The sequence below is a fragment of the Lepus europaeus genome, chromosome 23 (genome assembly GCF_033115175.1).
Source record: "Lepus europaeus isolate LE1 chromosome 23, mLepTim1.pri, whole genome shotgun sequence".
NCBI classification, from domain to species: domain Eukaryota; kingdom Metazoa; phylum Chordata; class Mammalia; order Lagomorpha; family Leporidae; genus Lepus; species Lepus europaeus.
Genome location: NC_084849.1, coordinates 17,784,926 through 17,802,861, shown reverse-complemented (window position 1 = coordinate 17,802,861; position 17,936 = coordinate 17,784,926). Strand labels below are relative to the sequence as shown.

The 17,936-nt window shown below is 57.6% G+C and overlaps 1 protein-coding gene across 4 annotated transcripts in view; it reads right to left on the bottom strand.

Moving 5' to 3' along the window:
• Positions 1–17,936, bottom strand: part of ACACB (acetyl-CoA carboxylase beta) — a 125,553-nt gene that overhangs the window by 28,265 nt on the left and 79,352 nt on the right. For all 4 annotated transcript variants that reach the window (XM_062182599.1, XM_062182597.1, XM_062182598.1 and 1 more), the window contains 9 exons: positions 16,284–16,372; positions 16,059–16,183; positions 15,482–15,595; positions 15,093–15,206; positions 14,364–14,453; positions 9,374–9,492; positions 5,737–5,874; positions 4,620–4,719; positions 4,420–4,527 (listed from right to left, as the gene is read on the bottom strand). In XM_062182599.1, the coding sequence (XP_062038583.1) occupies positions 4,420–4,527; positions 4,620–4,719; positions 5,737–5,874; positions 9,374–9,492; positions 14,364–14,453; positions 15,093–15,206; positions 15,482–15,595; positions 16,059–16,183; positions 16,284–16,372 (997 nt within the window). The remainder of the gene's footprint in view (positions 1–4,419; positions 4,528–4,619; positions 4,720–5,736; positions 5,875–9,373; positions 9,493–14,363; positions 14,454–15,092; positions 15,207–15,481; positions 15,596–16,058; positions 16,184–16,283; positions 16,373–17,936) is intronic.

Below are 17,936 nucleotides of genomic sequence, written 5' to 3'. Positions count from 1 at the left end.
GGGTACCTGTATCCACTCCGGACCCCAAATTCCTGCCAGTACAGACCCTGGGGGCAGTGCATCCCACCCTGGGGTGCCTGTACCTACTCCTGACCCCAGCTTCCTGCCAGTGCAGACCCTGGGGGCAGTGGGGATGGCTCAATTACTTGGGTTTCTGCCACCTTCATGGGAGACTGGATTGAATCCACAGCTCCCAGCTCCAGCAACAGCCGACCCCCGGCCACTGTGGGCACTTGGACAGTGGACTAGCAGATGGGCACTCTCTCTGTCTCTGTCTGTCTGCCTATCTCTGTCGGTCTCTATATTGCAAATAAACAGAGTGGGGGGCTGGCACTGTGGCTCACTAGGCTAATCCTCTGCCTGCGGCGCCGGCACACCAGGTTCTAGTCCTGGTCGGGGCGCCAGATTCTCTCCCGGTTGCTTCTCTTCCTGTCCAGCTCTCTGCTGTGGCCCGGGAGTGCAGTGGAGGATGGCCCAAGTCCTTGGGCCCTGTACCCGCATGGGAGACCAGGAGAAGCACCTGGCTACTGGCTTTGGATCAGTGCAGCGCTGGCCGTAGCGGCCATTGGGGGGTGAACCAACGGCAAAGGAAGACCTTTCTCTCTGTCTCTCTCACTGTCCACTCTGCCTGTCAAAAATAAATAAATAGATAGATAGATAGATAGATAGATAAAGTGGGTTTTTTTAAAGTTTGTGGAAAATGAAATTAAAAGATGAGTTTATTTTGGTGAAAAAAATTTTAAAGCCCATGCATGAGCGGTCTTCAAAAACCTCATGAAAAATGTGTGAAGAAAAAATGATGCAAAGATTTCAAAAATTTTTGGCACCAACATAAATTTATCATCTAATTCCATTTTCCCATATACTCTTTGAAGTCGCTCATACACACTTAGAATATTGTGGATTACACACATGACATCCAATGGCGCATAATATATGCGGATACACAGATCTCACAGATGCATCTATCATTAGATCTCAGGGTCGTTCTCCCAGGTCAGGGTTTGGGGAGCTGCTCGGCCCCTTCCGCCAGCCACGTGGCACCCCACGACACGGTAACTAACTCACACTGCCACATTCCCTGCTGCCCACACATCCTGGAGGTGGTCCTGACCCCCTCCCCACTGCCCCCTCCGGACAACAGGCACCAACAACCTTGAGCTTTGCTGGACTTGGTCAGGGAGGCTCACACACTCCCCACCAGTTCAGGTGTCCCCGTATCTCTGCCGTGAGACGCCAAATGGAAAATCCCATGGCGATGTCAGCTACGTGGAGAGGAAGGAGGCATTGGGTTGGGCACGCTGTGCAGTGGCTCAGCAGCTGTCTGGGAAGCCTGCATCCCATGAGAGTGCCTGTGGGCTGGGGCTGTGGTGTAGCGGGTAAAGCCTCTGTCTGCAGTACCAGCATCCCACATGGCCGCCGGTTCGAGTCCCGGCTGCTCCACTTCGAAACCCGTTTTCTGCTATGGCCTGGGAAAGCAGTAGAAGATGGCCCAAGTGCTTGGACCCCTGCACCCGTGTGGGAGACCTGGAAGAAGCTCCTGGCTCCTGGCTTCGGATTGGCTCAGCTCTGGCCGTGGTGGCCATTTGGGGAGTGAACCAGAGGATGGAAGACCTCTTTCTCTCTCTCTGCCTCTCTGTAACTCTGACTTTCAAATAAAATAAATAAATCTTAAAAAAGAGAGAGAGAGAGAGAGAGTGGGGGGGGGGTGCCTGGTTCAAGTCCCAGCTCCTCTGCTCCTGGTACCAGCTTCCTGCTAGCGTGCACCATGGAAGGCAGCCGCGATAGCTCAGGCAGGTGGGTGCCAGGCTCCTGGACTTGGCCTTGCCCAGCCGTGGCCGGTGTGAGCGTCTGGGGGAGGGAGCCAGGGGACGGGAGATCTCGGTATCATCTGTCTCTGTCGCTCTGCCTATCAAATAAAATGAAAAGAAGAAGAAAGAGGCAGGGTGGAAGGATGCCAGTATTTTCATCATGGCTGCCGTGGGGGGTGGACTACCAGTTTTGTTAAAAACCCACTGTTCAGATTTGTCTACACTGTGAACACCATCTGTGATGAGCAACATGATGTAGCTGGTTAACGGGGTGAAGGCGCATGAAACCCAGCTGCAAGAGCCGTGCCCAGGGTCTGTGTAGCATCATCCGTGATCCCATGCCACCTGGCCAGCGTCTCGGGTCCACAGAGTGCCAGGGCGGGTCCTCTAGGGGACACCAGGTCAGAAGGAGCCAAGAACATCCCCTCCCGCCAGGATGACATGGGAAATGAAACACACACGCAGGCCAACAGACGAATGCAGCAGCCGGAGGATCCCAAAGGATCCAAGCAAGTAAAGAAGCAGCAGCCTTGGAGACGTGGTGCTGTTATGAGCTGAACAAGTCAGCAGCCCACGTCACATGTGGGGACACTCGGGATCAGAGAGGTCAAGTTACCTGCCCCAGGTCACACAGGGATAAACGCCCCCTGCCTGGCCAGCTCCCATAGGCTACTTCTGCTCCCCCTCTGGCTGCAGCTGAGATGTTTGGACTTGTGCAACAGCGACCCCTACTGCCGAGGTGAAAACACACGCCAGCCATGGCCAGCACCTGCCCACTAGGATAACCTGTGGCGATTCCCATACTTGGTAGGCAATCCAAGTAGCTGTTTTTCAATTGCAAGGGAGTAAGCGTTTTAGCCTAGTGGTCACGGAGGTCCACATCCCATATTGGGGTGCCTGGGTTTGAGTCCTGGCTCCATCCCTGGTTCCGGCTTCCTATTCTGCAGATCCTAGGAGGCAGCGGGGATGGCTCAAGTAGTTTGGTTCTAGCCACCCACACAGAAGACCTGGATTGGGTTCTTAGCTCCTGGATTTGGCCCTGGCCCATCCTGGCCATTGTGGTCATCTGGGAGTGACTTAGCCAATGGGTCTCTCTCTCTCTCTCTCTCTCTCTCTGGGAGTGACTTAGCCAATGGGTCTCTCTCTCTCTCTCTCTCTCTCTCTCTCCCTCTCTCTCTCTCTCTCTCTTCCCTTCTTACATAAATACGATTTTTGAAAAATACAATAAAATTGAAGCTTCTAGGTTCAAGGTTACTCCAACAAAAAACCCAAACTGTGCACCGAGTGCATCCTCTGTGCCCAAGCCAGGCAGAGTGGTGTGTGTATTTTGTCACTGGGTCACTGCTACATCCTGAGAGTCACAGATGCTGCCCCTGCGGTACCAGCGAGGAAACCCAGGTCCTGCCAAGCTCAGCCACCCCTGCCCAAAGTCCCTGGCTGTGAGGAGCAGGACCAGGATGGGACGGGATGCCTGCCAGGGCTGTGGGCGGCGGGCACTCGGCAGGACTGGCTGCTCCACACACTCCGGCACCTGGGACACCTTGCCAAGGCCAAGCCCTCCCCCGTCTCCACGTCCCCTCCGCCTGTGCTGCGGTTAGAATGTGGTCTGTTCACAGTGCAGCTCCGTTCTTCCATGTCATTGTACTGAGGTGATGGGGCCTTTAAGGGAGATAAGAAGTCATGGAGCGGGCCAGTGCTGTGGTATAGCAGATAAAGCCGCCACCTGCAGTGCCAGCATCCCACATGGGCACTGGTTGGAGTCCTGGCTGCTCTACCTCCAATCCAGGTCCCTGCTGATGGCCTGGGAAAGCAGTAGAAGATGGCCCAAGTGCTTGGGCCCCTGCACCCGCATGGGAGACCAGGAGGAGGCTCCAGGATCCTGGCTTCAGATAACCAGTAGATGGAAGACCTCTTTCTCTCTCTCTCTTTCTCTCTCTGCCTCTCAACTAAATAAATAAATCTTAAGAAAAAAAAAAAGTCAGCTGGCGCCGCGGCTCACTAGGCTAATCCTCCGCCTTGCGGTGCCGGCACACCGGGTTCTAGTCCCGGTTGGGGCGCCGGATTCTATCCCGGTTGCCCCTCTTCCAGGCCAGCTCTCTGCTGTGGCCACGGAGTGCAGTTGAGGATGGCCCAAGTGCTTGGGCCCTGCACCCCATGGGAGACCAGGAGAAGCACCTGGCTCCTGGCTTCGGATCAGTGTGATGCGCCGGCTGCAGCGGCCATTGGAGGGTGAACCAACGGCAAAAGGAAGACCTTTCTCTCTGTCTCTCTCTCTCTCACTGGTCCACTCTGCCTGTCAAAAAAAAAAAAGAAAACCTCTCTTTCTCTCTCTGCCTCTCTGTAACCTTTCAAATAAATAAATAAATCTTTGAAAAAAAAAAAGTCATGGAGTACCTCATTTGGAAGGCATTAGTTGTTAGGGAAAAGCGAGCCCAGCCCCTGCCTGCTCGCTCTCCCACCACGTGCCACCCTCTGCACAGGGGAGACCCAGTCACAAGCCTCTTCCCTTTATAATGAGTCCAACCTTGGGCACCTTGCTACAGCAGCAGACACCCTGCCCCTCCCCCGGCCCCAATCCCGCAGGCACGCCCCGGTCGGGTCAGAGGACCTTGGACTGCACGAACGTCCGGAAAGTTGGCACCAGCGCCTCGTCGCCCAGGTGGTCTGCGCACTGGATGGCCACGTTCAGTATGTGGATGGGCTCTTCCCGCAGGCTCTGGGAGACAGGAACGCAGGCTGGGGTGGGGGCACGTGGCTGGGGGCACGGCCTGCCCCTTCCCCAGGTGCTGCCCGGGCAGCGACCCTCACCTTGGAGTCATCCTCGGGGTACAGGGAGTTGCCCGCCTTGCTGAAGAGGGGCGTGTCCTTGGGCACGTTGGCAAAGCAGGAGATGACGTCATCGAAGTTCCTGGGGGAGCGGGGCGGGGAGGGAGGCTGTGGGTCAAGCTCTTGGGCCAGGCCAACAGGATCCCAGGCCCTCCTCTGGCAGCCACACCCTGATCTCATCCGAGAGCGCGGGGGTCCCTGGGCTGGGTCTACAACACCCCCGATGGGGTCTTTCTCCAGGGAACAATCAACCTACATGGTCTACGAGCAGGGAAAGGATTCCAGCAGCTGGGGCATCGCCTGGGCCTGGGGTCCTCTCTGGGCTCCCCCTTTTACCCCACCTCACCACAGACTCAGACACAACTAAGAATCACTACAGCTCTCGAGGCTGTTGGGAGAATCCACCAAGGTGACAGGCAGCAGTGGTAACGGTGTCGCCAGCAACCATCCGTCATCTGCATATTTGGTACAATTTAAATATGCCATTTGGGGGCGGTGTTGGGCAGTTAAGACAGAGTCTGGGACGCCCATGCTCCATGTTGGAGTGTGCGGACTGAAGTCCCAGCTCTGCTCCTGTTTCTGGCTTCCTGGTTATGCTGATCGCCAAGAAGCCGCAGTGATGGTTCAAGTACTCGGGCCCTGCCATCCGCATGGGAGATCTGGGTGGAGGTCCTGGCTCCCAGCTTCAGCCTGGTCTGGTTCTGGTTCTTGCAGGAATTTGGAGAGCCAACCAGTACTCTCCTTACCCCCCACCCCTGCCATTTCTCCCTACCTCACTGTCTCTCTACCTTTCAAAGAAATGAAATCAATATTGTTCCACATACAGCAGCTCATATCACTTTCATGGCACCCCTAGGAAGTAGGCTTTCTATTGCTCCCATTGCACAGATGAGAAAGTTAAGGTTAGGTCAGGTACTTGGTCTCATGGTTAGGGGCTGCAGAGCCAGGGTGCAGACACAGGCAAACAGACACGCTACTATGATCCTGGCGTCATTAATCTGCTGTGCCCTGTGCCTGGGGCCCTCCCCAAAGTGCCCAGCAATGACTGGCGGGCAGGAGAAGTACACACAGCCCCCTCCCTGCCCAGGGCGCCAGCTACCTGGTGAAATCCTCGAATCTCCTGAAGGCGACCATGGCCCCCATCCGCTGGCACAGTGGGGAGAAGCCGCTGTCCATGAAGAGCTCCGTGCTGTGCCTCAGCAGGTCAGGGTTGGTGATGCTGATGGGCACGGCCATCCTGCAAGGCGGCAACACAGCTTAGGAGGCCCCCCCAAAGCGGGCTTCAAACTGGGGGGCGTGGGACTGAGGCTGGGGTCGGGGGCCGAGGGGTCCTGGGGTAGAGTAGGAGCTCAATGGATGAATGAATGAATGAGTGAATGAGTGATGCAGGCATGAAAGCAAGTCCAATCCCAGCACGGCCCCAAGGTCCAGCCAAGCATGACCTTGGCCATGCACAGGGTGAACCTCCCCAGGGGAGCCCCAGCCCCAGGCAGCTGGTGAAGGGGGCAGGCTCGGTCCTGAGCAGCACCCCGGGCCTCAAGGGCCCCTCACTCCTCCGTCACACCTGCTCTGGGGACAAAGTCAGCAGCCAGTGAGTGCTGGGATGCCTGTTGCGCCCAGGACTGGCCTCTCTCTGGCAGCAAATCCAATGGGGACCACCTGAGACAGGTCGGGCCCTGGAATGGAATCAGCACAGGACAGTGAGAAGACGGTGTGCAGGCCCGAGGCTGCGCCTGGAGTCAGCCCTCGGCCGGCATCTGGGAACCTGGACTTGGGGAGGATTCCCGTGACTCCCTAAGTGATCGGGGTGGCTCTCCGTGCCGAGACCTGCTTCTCCCGGGAGCCTGGGTCCAGGTGCTCTGCAGAGGGTGCCTACGTGAGCAGCCTGGGCACGGAGGCTCTAGCAAGCCGATAGATGATGCTCCACGTGTTGTGACCACAGGGAGGCCCCTGGACGCTTGCTCCTGGTTCCCTCTGGCTCCACCCGCACACCATCTACCTTTGCAATATCCTGCTTTGTAACTCTGTGCTGCACTGAGTCCAAGCCATGGGATGACCGTGTACTGAGTCCCGGGAGTCCCCCTGGCAAACCACGGAACCTGCTGGGGGCTCCTCGGGTGTGTGTATTCCAGGATTTCCCAGAAAGCCTGCTCCAGGACAGCTGACACCAGAGGTCACACACTGGTCGTGGCGTGGCTGAGTCAGCCCGCCGCCTGCCTCTGGCCCAAGCACCCAGACACAGGTCACCTGCTGTGTTGGAGAAACAGAATCCGCGTTGCCTCCCTCTCTTGGGGAAGACATGGAAGGGCCCGGCCTTGCCTTGCCGGCCTCTCTCCTCCAGGGTAACCACGGGCAGGGCTAGAACAGCAGCCCCTCCCCGGGCAGGGGCAGTGCTCACGACCCCTTGACCACCAGGCGAGTGACCCTGCCGAGTCCCAAGCTGCAGCCCACACAAAGCTCCTCCCACCTGTGAATGCCCCAGGGACTCAATGCACCACCGTGCACCTGGCTCTACAGACACAGGTGTTCCAAGGGCCAAGCTAGCCCTCCTAGGTAGGGGTCGGGGAGACCTGGCTTCTCAGGGGCCTTTCTCAGGGGCCACCCAGGGAAAGGAAACCCCAGCACCCCAAGTATAGCAGCAGCGAGGACCTGAGATGGCCAGGAACTCCGTGCAGGGTCCCCATGGTCCCTCTCTGGCTCCATACAGCAAGGAGCCTGTGTCCATACTGGGAGTCACAACCAACCGCCTGGTGCACATGCAGTACTTCCTGGGACACAGGCCTGGCCTGCAGCCCTTGGGGGAGCTGAGCTGGAAACCAAGAGAGGAAAGACTTGCTCCCTGCGGGGTAGGTATTGTCCAAATACCGCCCACTGCCCAGCTCCCACCTCCCACTGCCCTCAGCGTCCTCCCCTCTTCCCTCACAGGGTGAAGTGTCACCATCCGTTTTAAAGAAAGAAGGCAATAAAATGAAAACCAATTAAACAACAACAACAACAGAACGCAGGTGCCTCTGGAGGAGGCCCCGCTGTCTGTCCAGAACGGAGCAGGACCTCCTTTCTCAAAGCCAACAGAAAGAGACACCTGTTCCTTAAACCAAGACACATCCCAGCTTTAAGAACGCACGCGCCCTGCTGCTGGGAGAGAGACAAGGTGCGATCAGCTGAACCCCAAATCACAACCACACCGCGGCCCCCACAAGCAGCGCCTCTGGGCCTCCCCGCCAAGAGAACCAGTGACGGAGGACAAGGAAGAGCGAGGGAGACCAGCGGCCCTCCGCAGGGCGCCACACTCCGCCTTCGCGTCCTGAAATCAGACAGATTGGAAAAGACAGCGTGGGCAGCCCCTGGTGGGGACACCGAGGGCACCAGCTCCTGGACAGCACACGTGGACACGGACAGGCCACTGCACCTGCCCCGGCACCTGCCCCAGGCAGAACGCTGAGGTGAGCACCCTTGTGAATGAGCGGCTCAGCCTCCGACAAAGGCGGGCCCAGGGCTTCATCTGCACAAAGCGAGAGAGAACATGGCTTTGGCAGAGATGGCAAGGGCCAAATACAACACAGCGTGGAAGCTCTGAGCGCGGCACACGCCAAGGGCCTGCCCCAGGCCAGTAACTACGATGTCAGGCACAATTGCCACGGCGTCGCGGATATCCAACAACTTCCTGTGTGCTGAGCAGGGGCCTGAAGACCTTATGAACCTTATCCCGTTTACTCTTCACAGTGTTCTAGGATAGCACCGTCATCTAGAACTTTCTGTGCCCAGGGAATGTTCTAGAACTACACTGTTCTTCAACAGGGTGGCCGTGAGCCACAGGCAGCTGCTGAGGACTTTAAACACAGCTGGGATTGGGGTGGGCATTTGCCCTAGCAGTTCAGATGCCAGCTGTGATACAGGCATCCCCTAGCAGGGAGCCTGGGTCCCAGTCCTCATTCAGCTCTCTGCTAACGTGCCCTGGGGAGGCAGCAGGTGATGACTCAAGTCCCTGGGTCCCTGCTGCCCACGTGGGAGACCTGGATGGACCTCTCAGCTCTCAGCCTCAGCCTGGCCCAGCCCTGGACCTTGTGGGTACCGGGACAGTGAACTAGCAGATATGAGAGCTCTCTGTTTCTTTGAGTCTCAGAGAAATAAAAACGAATGAGGTGGGGAGGGTGCGCTGTGGTGTAGCAGGTAAAGCCACCGCCTGCAGTGCTGGCATCCCACATGGGCGCCGGCTCGAGTCCCAGCTGCTCCACTTCCAATCCAGCTCTCTGCTGGGAAAGTGGTAGAAGATGGCCCAAGTCCTTGGGCCCCTGCACCTGCATGGGAGACCCAGAAGAAGCTCCTGGCTCCTGGCTTTGGATCAGCTCAGCTCTGGCCATTGCAGCCATCTGGGGAGTGAACCATCAGATGGAAGACCTCTCTCTCTTTCCATCTGTAACTCTGCCTTTCAAATAAATAAATAAGTCTTTAAAGAAATGGAAAGTTTTACAAAGTAACCAACGCAGCTGGCGTGAGAGAGGAGCTGCACTTCACTCCCATTCACCTGCAGAAGCGGGCATGGGTCCCGGCCTGGACAAGGCAGGCACAGGCAGCAGCATCAGGTTACCTCCACTTTACAGTGGGGTGGTGGGGCGGGGATGCTACAGTTGGGGAGCCGTGTGCCTGACACCTCCCCAGACACACAGACGCAGGACTCTAGGGGGTCAAGGGGAGGAGATCCACGGGCCATCCCCCCGGGGAAGCCCGGCCCATACCGGTTTGGGTGGGAAGAGGGCAGCATGAACTGGAATTCCACCACGCAGGTGCCGTCCGGGAGCTGCCGGTGCTGCAGGCTGTTCAGCTCGTAGGCGATGTAGGCCCTCCGCACGTACACCTGACGGAGAAGCACAGGGGACCTTCCTCAGAGCGCAGGTGCAGGCCGGACGGTGCCAGGAGCGCCCCCTAAGTGGCAGCTGAGAGCCATCTGCTCTATTTCAGATCGTGGCCAGCTCCACCAAATATGCTCCTAACATCTGGAGCAGGAACGCATAAGTTTTTGCTATAAAGGACCAAAGAGTAAAGGTTTTAAGCTTCATGGGACAAAACTCAGGGGCAACCATTCAACTCTGCTGTTACAGCACCAGAGGCAGCCACAGACAATATGCAAATGAATGAGCATGGTTGTGTGGCAATAAAACTTTATCAACAAAAATGGGCAAAGCGGGCCACATGTGGCCCAGAGGCTATACCCGCTCCAGAGCAGCTCTGTCCAACAGAAATGTAACATAAGCCGTGCGTGCAATTTGAAATCTTCAAGAAGCCACTTCGGAAATAAGGTAACAGGTAAATAGACTCTTCAGAATGTATTTTATTTCAACCAAACACCCAAACTATTTTCATTTTAATATACATTCAATATAACAAGTTCTTGTCATTCTTTTGATAGTAAGTGTTGGGAATTGAGTATTTTTTTAAATATTTATTTTATTTATTTAAAAGGCAGAATTACAGAGAGAGAGAGAGATCTTCTATCTGCTGGTTCACTCCCTAAATGGCCGCAATGGCCGGGGCTGGGCCAGGCCGAAGCCAGGAACCAGGAGCTTCTTCTGGGTCTCCCACGTGGGTACAGGGGCCCAAGTGCCCCCATCTTCCACTGCTTTCCAAGCACACTGGCCAGCCTCGGGGACCCTGGATCCGGGGAGGGCCCCCTGCCACTCACTGCTGGGAGTGGCTCTTGGTGCCTGGTTCACCTGTGCCCACAGCGTGGTTCACACAGAACTTCTGCCGTCTTGCCTGGAGTTAGTGCAGGCGAGGCAGAGCTGTCCACATGACCAGCCTCCACCAGAACCTCCCGGGCCCTGAGGCTCACACGCTCCCCTGGTGGACACCTCAGCTGTGTTCTCACAACTCGCCGCTAGGGGGATTCAGTGCATCTTGTGAGGACCCCATGGGGCAGGGCAGGGACCCTGGAGGCCTGGGCCTGGCCTCTGGGGGATGTCACCATCTGTGCCTTTTCCACCTGGCTCATGGCTTTGTATCTCTTTGCTGCAATAAACCACAGCTGTGAATACGATGGTATCTGCCAGGTCCTGGCGAATCATCACACTTGGAACCGCTGGCCCACTTAGAGCCCTATCAATGAAAGAGACGGAGTCAAACTCCGGGCTTCTGGGGCCGGCGATGTGGCATAGTAGGTTAAGCATCCACCTGCAGTGCCGGCATCCCATATGGGCACCAGTTCGAGTCCTGGCTGCTCCACTTCCGATCCAGCTTCCCGCTGATGGCCTGGGAAAGCAGAGGAAGATGGCCAAAGTCCTTGGGCCCCTGCACTCACACGGGAGACCCGGAGGAAGCTCCTGGCTCCTGGCTTCAGATTGGCCCAGCTCCAGCTACTGCGGCCATTTGGGGAGTGAACCAGTGCATGGAAGACCTCTCTCTCTCTCTGTCTTTCCCTCTCTCTGTCCTTAACTCTGCCTCTCAAGTAAACAAATAAATCTTTAAAAAAAAAAAAAATCTCGTCCACTACACTCGTCTTGGGCCAGAAACAAATGGTTGAATCGTGCCAGCCCAGGCAACGAAGGTTTGAAGGCATCCTAGAAAAACCTCCAGCAGACATAAACAGTATCCGAAAAAGCAGGCAGGGAGGCCGGCGCCGTGGCTTAACAGGCTAATCCTCTGCCTTGCGGTGCCGGCACACCGGGTTCTAGTCCCGGTCGGGCGCCGGATTCTATCCTGGTTTCCCCTCTTCCAGGCCAGCTCTCTGCTGTGGCCCGGGAAGGCAGTGGAGGATGGCCCAAGTCCTTGGGCCCTGCACCCGCATGGGAGATCAGGAGGAAGCACCTGGCTCCTGGCTTCGGATCAGTGAGATGCGCTGTCTGCAGCGGCCATTGAAGGGTGAACCAATGGCAAAAAAGGAAGACCTTTCTCTCTGTCTCTCTCTCACTATCCACTCTGCCTGTCCAAAAAAAAAAAAAAAAAAAAAGCAGGCAGGGAAGACGTATATTGGGTCTCACTGTCAGAAACTGAGACCGCAGCCGGAGGCGGAGGAAGATTCTTCCAGAACTGGAACCCACAGAGGGCAGAAACACTGCAGGCCCAGGAGACCCTGCAGCTGTCACAGGCTGCCAAGCCCCAGGTCGTCTCCATGAAGAGCCTGCCTGGAGGCCCCAGGACAGCGGAGCACAGGGAATGAGGGTCCCAGGGGACCAAGGTGAAGGACAGGGAGAAGCACCCCAGCAGAGCCAGGCGGGGGGTGGGGTGGGGGGGTGGGAGAGCCGCTTCTGTGTGGCTGGTGTTTGGCCTCAGGGTTAAGATGCCTACTTTGCCCCACCCCCACCCCCAGCACTGTGGCATGGCAGGTTAAGTCGTCCCCTGCGACGCCAGCATTCCATGTGGGCACTGGTTTGAGTCCCGGCTGCTCCACTTCAAATCCAGCTCCCTGCTAATGGGCCTGGGAAAGCAGCAGAGGATGGCCCAAGCCCCTGGGCCCCAGCCACTCACGTGGGAGACCTAGATGAAGCTCCTGGCTCCTGGCTTCAGCCTGGCCCAGTCCTGGCCGTTGCAGCCATTTGGAGAGTGAACCAGCAGATGGAAGATGGATCTCTCTCTCTCTCTCTCCTTCCCTCCCATCATCCTTCCTTCTCTCTCTGTAACTCTGCCTTTCAAATAAATAAATATATCTTTTTAAAAATATATATATGCCATTTCCCATATCAGAGTGCCTTGTTCAAATCCCAGCTCTGGCTCCTAACTCCAAGCTCCTGCAAATCAGACCCTGGGGAAGCAGCAGGTGACGGCTCAAGTAGTCGGGTCCCTGTCACCCGTGTGGGAGACGCGGAGGGAGCTCCTGGCTCCCAGCTTTGGCCTTGGCCCAGCCCTGGCTGTTGTGGGCATTTGGAGAGTGAACCAATGGATGAGAAGTGTCTCTCTCTTTGTCATTGTGTGTCTCAAATAAATTAAAAATTATAATAATCATAAAAGCAGCCTAGTAGGGGCTGGCACTGTGGCGTAGCAGGTAAAGCTGTAGTGCCAACATCCCACATGGGTGCCGGTTTGAGTCCCGGCTGCTCCACTTCCTATCTGGCACTCTGCTGTGGTCTTGGGAATGCAGTAGAAGATATCCCAAGTGCTTGGACCCCTTTGTGGGAGACCAGGAAGAAGCTCCTGGCTCCTGATCAGCGCAGCTAGGGCCATTGTAGCCATTTGGGGAGTGAACCAACAGATGGAAGACCTCTCTCTCTCTCTATCTCTGTCTCTCTCTCTCTGCCTCTTCCTCTCTATAACTCTGCCTTTCAAATAAATAAATAAATCTTTAAAAAATGAATTCTGTACAGAGAGATTAAAAACTTGGATTTCCAGAGTCGGATGTTGTAGCAGAGCAGGTGAAGCCACAGCTTGGGATACCTGCACCCGCAGAGTGCCTGGTTTGAGTTCCAGCTACTACACTTCCAGTCCAGCTTCCTGGGAAAGCAACTGATAATGGCCGAAGTGCTGGGGCCCCTGCCACCCGCATAGGAGACCGGGATAGAGTTCTGGGCTCCTGGCTTCAGCCTGACCCAGCCCCAGCTACTGCAGGCATCTGGGGAATGAAGAAGCAGTTCTCCCTCTCCCTCTCCCTCTGTCTCTCCCCATCCCATTCCCCCTCTCCCTCTATGTGTGTGTGTGTGTGTGTGTCTCCCTCTATCACTCTGCCTTTCAAATAAATAAATCTTAAAAAAAAATACCACCAAAACCCAGATTTCCTGAAACTAGCCAAACACACATCCCAGCCCCTGAATTCAGGAAGACAGCAGGAGCAAGGTGGCGCTGGCCGGGCTTTGCGACATTCCTACCTCACGGGTGTGAGTGTGTGTGTGAGTGTGTGTGTGTGTGTGTGTGGCCTACAGTTGTCCTCCGCGCCCCTCCTCATCATTCCCCGTGGAGAAAGCTCTCAGAGGGATTTAGTGCCCCATGGGGGTGGGAAGTCTGGCCGAGGGGCCTCAGGCCCGGCTCTGGGGTGGGGTGGGGGCTGGTACCCAGCGGGGCTCTGTGTGGCAGGCTGCCATGGCACGAGGCAGCCGTGGCCACCAGCAGGGACTCTGCAGCAGCACAGGCCCACGGGGACCCCGGACCCGCCCTTGCCGGCGTGGGGTCTTGCACAAGTCACTTCAGCTCTCTGGGCCTCTCTGGGCCCCCTGTGTCCGACAGAGACAGACGCAGTGGCCACCACGCCCAGAGAATGAGACCGCAAGGCGTGGGGCCCAGGTTCGGGCAGCCGACGCTAGACCTGGCACGCTCGGCACCACTGGCGCGTGGGTGCTAGGGTTTGCACAGCGCCTGCGCATCCCCCAAGGCCTGCTGTGTGGAAGCTGAATCCCCACTGAGGGATTCAGAGGGCAGAGTCGCCCTGTGATGTTCGCAAGGGGGTCTTCGAGAGGTGAGATGAGGTTATCAGAGTGGAAACCCCACGACTGGATCCTGATGACTTCGTAAGAAAAGAGAGACCCAAAGAGACACACGCACACACATGCACACGCTCTCGTGCACACGCACACATACATGTACACACATGTACACATGTACACACATGCACACGCACATGTACACACACACGCACACGCACGTGCACTCCCCGTGTCTCGCCGCCTCGGCACCCTGCCAGCACGAGGCCATCACCAGAGGCACCACCTTGACCCTGCCCCTCCAGAGCTGTGTCCAGCCTCGGGGGCTTTGTGACAGTGACAGGGAGCGACAGGGAGCAGACCCAGGGCAGGCGGGGCCGCTTACCTCCAGGGAGGCCATGCACACGACCTTGTTGGCGTGGTAGAAGAACGTAGGCAGCACATCAAAGATCGTCGTCTCCGAAAGGATCAACTTCTGCAGAGATGGGGGGAGGGGAGGACACCTGAACAGCTGAACCTCCAGCCGGGGAGGAGGGCTCGGCCAGGATGCCGGGGCGGAGCATGGCCATGTTCCGTGCCAGGAGATCTGGCGGCACCCAGGGCCGGGTACACGGCTTCAGACACTGAGGGGGGAACCTAGGAGCTCACAGGAGCCAGAACGGGACTGGGGAGGAGCCTGGGTTGGGGCCTTGGGGAGACAAAGCCGCCACCCAGCCATGACGGGCTCAGAGCCTTCAACTACAAGCATACTTGAGAGAGCGCATGGGGAAATGCAATGAATGGATGTCTATTTTGGTGCAAAACATTTTCCAAATCACGCACAGTTTTTTTCATAATCCGTATTCCCGGGAACCTTTAGGAGACCCCTCGTGGGCGTCGGCACACCTGCACTGGGACAGCCCTCGTGCCCGACATCCGACACCCTGTCTGTCCCACAGGGCTGTGCTCCCAGACCCCGCCCGATGCCGGTGCCCAGGCAGCCTCGGCCATGCCGGGCTCAACCGGCTGCCTCTGGGGCTGTGCCGGCACCGCACTGCAAGCACCTCAGGGCCAGGGCAGTGTGTGCCCCCCGAGACCCTCCCCCAGGGAAGGTGAGTGGGAGGAAGTGCCTCACCTTGAGGTTTTCCGGGCAGAACTGGTGGCCGTACATGTCGATGGCGGACAGGAAAATGGACTCCACCTGGTTGTGTCTCAGTTCGTAGGAGGGGAGGTGAGAGGCAATCAGGACCTGCAGAGGGGACGGAGGGCTGGGGTGGGCTGGCCACTCGGGGGAGGCAGGGGACAGAGGGCTGGGGTGGGCTGGCCACACAGGGGGAGGCAGGGGATGTGGGGGGGAGGTTTTGGGGGAGAAGGCAGGGGACTGGGAGTGGGGGTGGCTGAGGGGGGCAACCACGCAGGGCAGCAGGTGGAGGGGAGACCGGAACACGGGACGGCAGCACAGCAGGAGCCCCGCGTGAGGGTGGGGAGGGAGGGCCGTGCACGGGGCAGCGTCTCGGGCCCCACCTGCCTGGCTCGGAGAGCCACTTTGCAGTGCTCGCTCTTGCTCAGCTGTGTGAGCTCGTGGAGGATGGAGGTCAGCTCGTCCGACAGGGAGGGGTCTGGGCCACACAGCTCGTCCTTTGGGGACAAAGACAGGACCCAAGTGGCTCTCCTCTGCAGAGGGAAACCCCAGCACCCGGCCCGGCCAGGGGGCACGGCTGCCCCAGGCAAACCAGACCCAGCTCTCTGGGCAGCCCGGTCTACACTGGACCTGCCCACTCATCTACCCCAAAACACACCCTCAACAGCCAGGAAGAAGACAAATCGCAACCAAGTGGAGGCTTCGTAGGGGCTGCGTGCCCCTTATCCAAAACGCTTGGGCCAGAAGCGCTTGGAGTTTTCCACATTCCCACCTGCTTCTGTCAATACTGCCTGCTTCTGTCAATAACATTTTATTGGCGTGTGGCCACGCCCACTCTCTTATCGGTCAGGACAGAGATCCCACAGCCCACCAAGTCTGAACTACTCACTTCCTGGCCCATTCTAGGGAACAGCCGGGGCCCCCGCCCCCGCCCCACCAAGGGCCCTGTTTCTGGCTTACGATCAGCGTGGTCACCAGCTGGTTCTTCTGAGCCACGTGCGCATGGGAGAAGATGCAGTCCAGCACCTGGGACATGTCCGGCTTGAACTGCTCCCTGAGGTTGATCACGCACTTATCATAGTGGGCTGCAGTGGCAAGCAAGGGGGCACGCTGGGTAAGGCCCGGCCAGCTCCCCGCCCGCCCCGACGGCCCCGGGGGCTTGCCACCAGCCGCTGTGTCTCTTGCCTTGTTGGAAATGGTGCTCCACCTGCAGGTACCGCCGCAGGAGATCCAACACCACCGTCTTCATGTAGCCGCGGGTGCCGCTGCGGTACCTGGGAGGGGGAAGGGCGGCGGCCGTGAGCACTCACCTCCTGCTATGGTTTCCAGGTGGTTTGGGCCCCAAAGGTCTGCGTGCTGGAAGCTGGGTCCCCAGTGTCACGGTACTGACCGCTGAGAGGTGGGGACAGGGCGGCGATGACCAGCTCACGACAGCCCCCCCCCGCCCCCCCCCCCCCAGTGAAGGGGCTGATGCCAGTCCTGCAGAAGGGGGTTGTTATAGGAGACAGGTGCGGTGGGCCTGGAGGTTGAGATACCTGAGTCCCATATCAGAGTGCCTGGTTTGATGGCTGGCTGGCTCTGACCCCTGACCCCAGCTATTTTTTTTCCTTTTTAATTTATTTATTTGAAGGGGAGAGTGAGAATGAGCAAGAGAGAGAGAGAGAGAGAGAGAGAGAATCTTCCATCCTCTGGTTTACTCTGCACATGGCCGCAATGCAGGGCAACCAGGACTCCAATGGGCGCTCCAATGTGGATGCTGGCACCGCAGGTGGCGGCTTGGCTCACTGCACCCCACAACACCGGCCCCGGCTCCCTGCTCACTCAGACGCCAGTGGGCAGCAGTGATGAGCCCCTGCCATCATGTGGGAGACCTGGGCTGAGTCCCTGGCTTCCTGCTTTGACCCAGCCAGGCCTGGCTGCTGTAGGGACACAGGGGTGCTGGGCTGGGAGTCTTTCTCTCTCCCTTACTCATAAACAAATACATGAATGAGAGAATGAGTGAATGACTAGCTAGCCCCAGGTGCTTGCTTCCTGTCAACACAACAGCTCTCGCCCTCTTCGTCTCCCTCCCCTCTCCCCCCGCCCTGACACACGCGCACACACACACACTCCCACCGTGAGATTACATCCACCATACTTGGCACACCCAGGGGCCCCAAATAAGTGTCCTGCCTCTAGAAGTCACCCGATCCCAAGCCCATGTTCTGGCAGCACAGCACAGACAGGGACGCCTCCAGCGCCCCGTGAACCGGACCATCTGCAGCCAGGGCGTCCGGGATTCTGAGAAGGAACAAAGTGCTGCGGGCCGGGCCCGGGGTCAGTTCTCTGCCACCTGCTCTGCAGGCCAAGGGAACAGTACCTGGCCTGAGGTCCCACAGCGAACCAGGGACAAGGCGGGGTGCAACCCAAGCCTGAGGCTTAACCTACTAAGCCGTGATGTTTAATGGGTTAAGCTTAACGGCCCCATTAAGTGGATTTTTCACAAGTGGCATAAACTTTATCGTCAGACTAGCTCTCTAGGGGCCGGAGCTGTGGGTGAAGTTGCTGCCTGCAATGCTGGCATCCCACATGGAAGCTGGTTTGAGTTCCGGCTGCTCCACTTCCCATCCAGCTCTCTGCTGTGGCCTGGGAAAGCAGTGCAGGATGGCTCAAGTGCTTGGGCCCTTGCACCCACATGGGAGACCTGGAAGAAGCTCCCGGCTCCTGGCTTTGGATTGGCCCAGCTCCAGCCGTTGTGGCCATCTGGGGAGTGAACCAGTGGATGGAAAACTCTCTCTGCCTCTGCCTCTCTCTAATTACCTTTCAAACAAATAAGTAAAAAATCTTTTTTAAAAAACA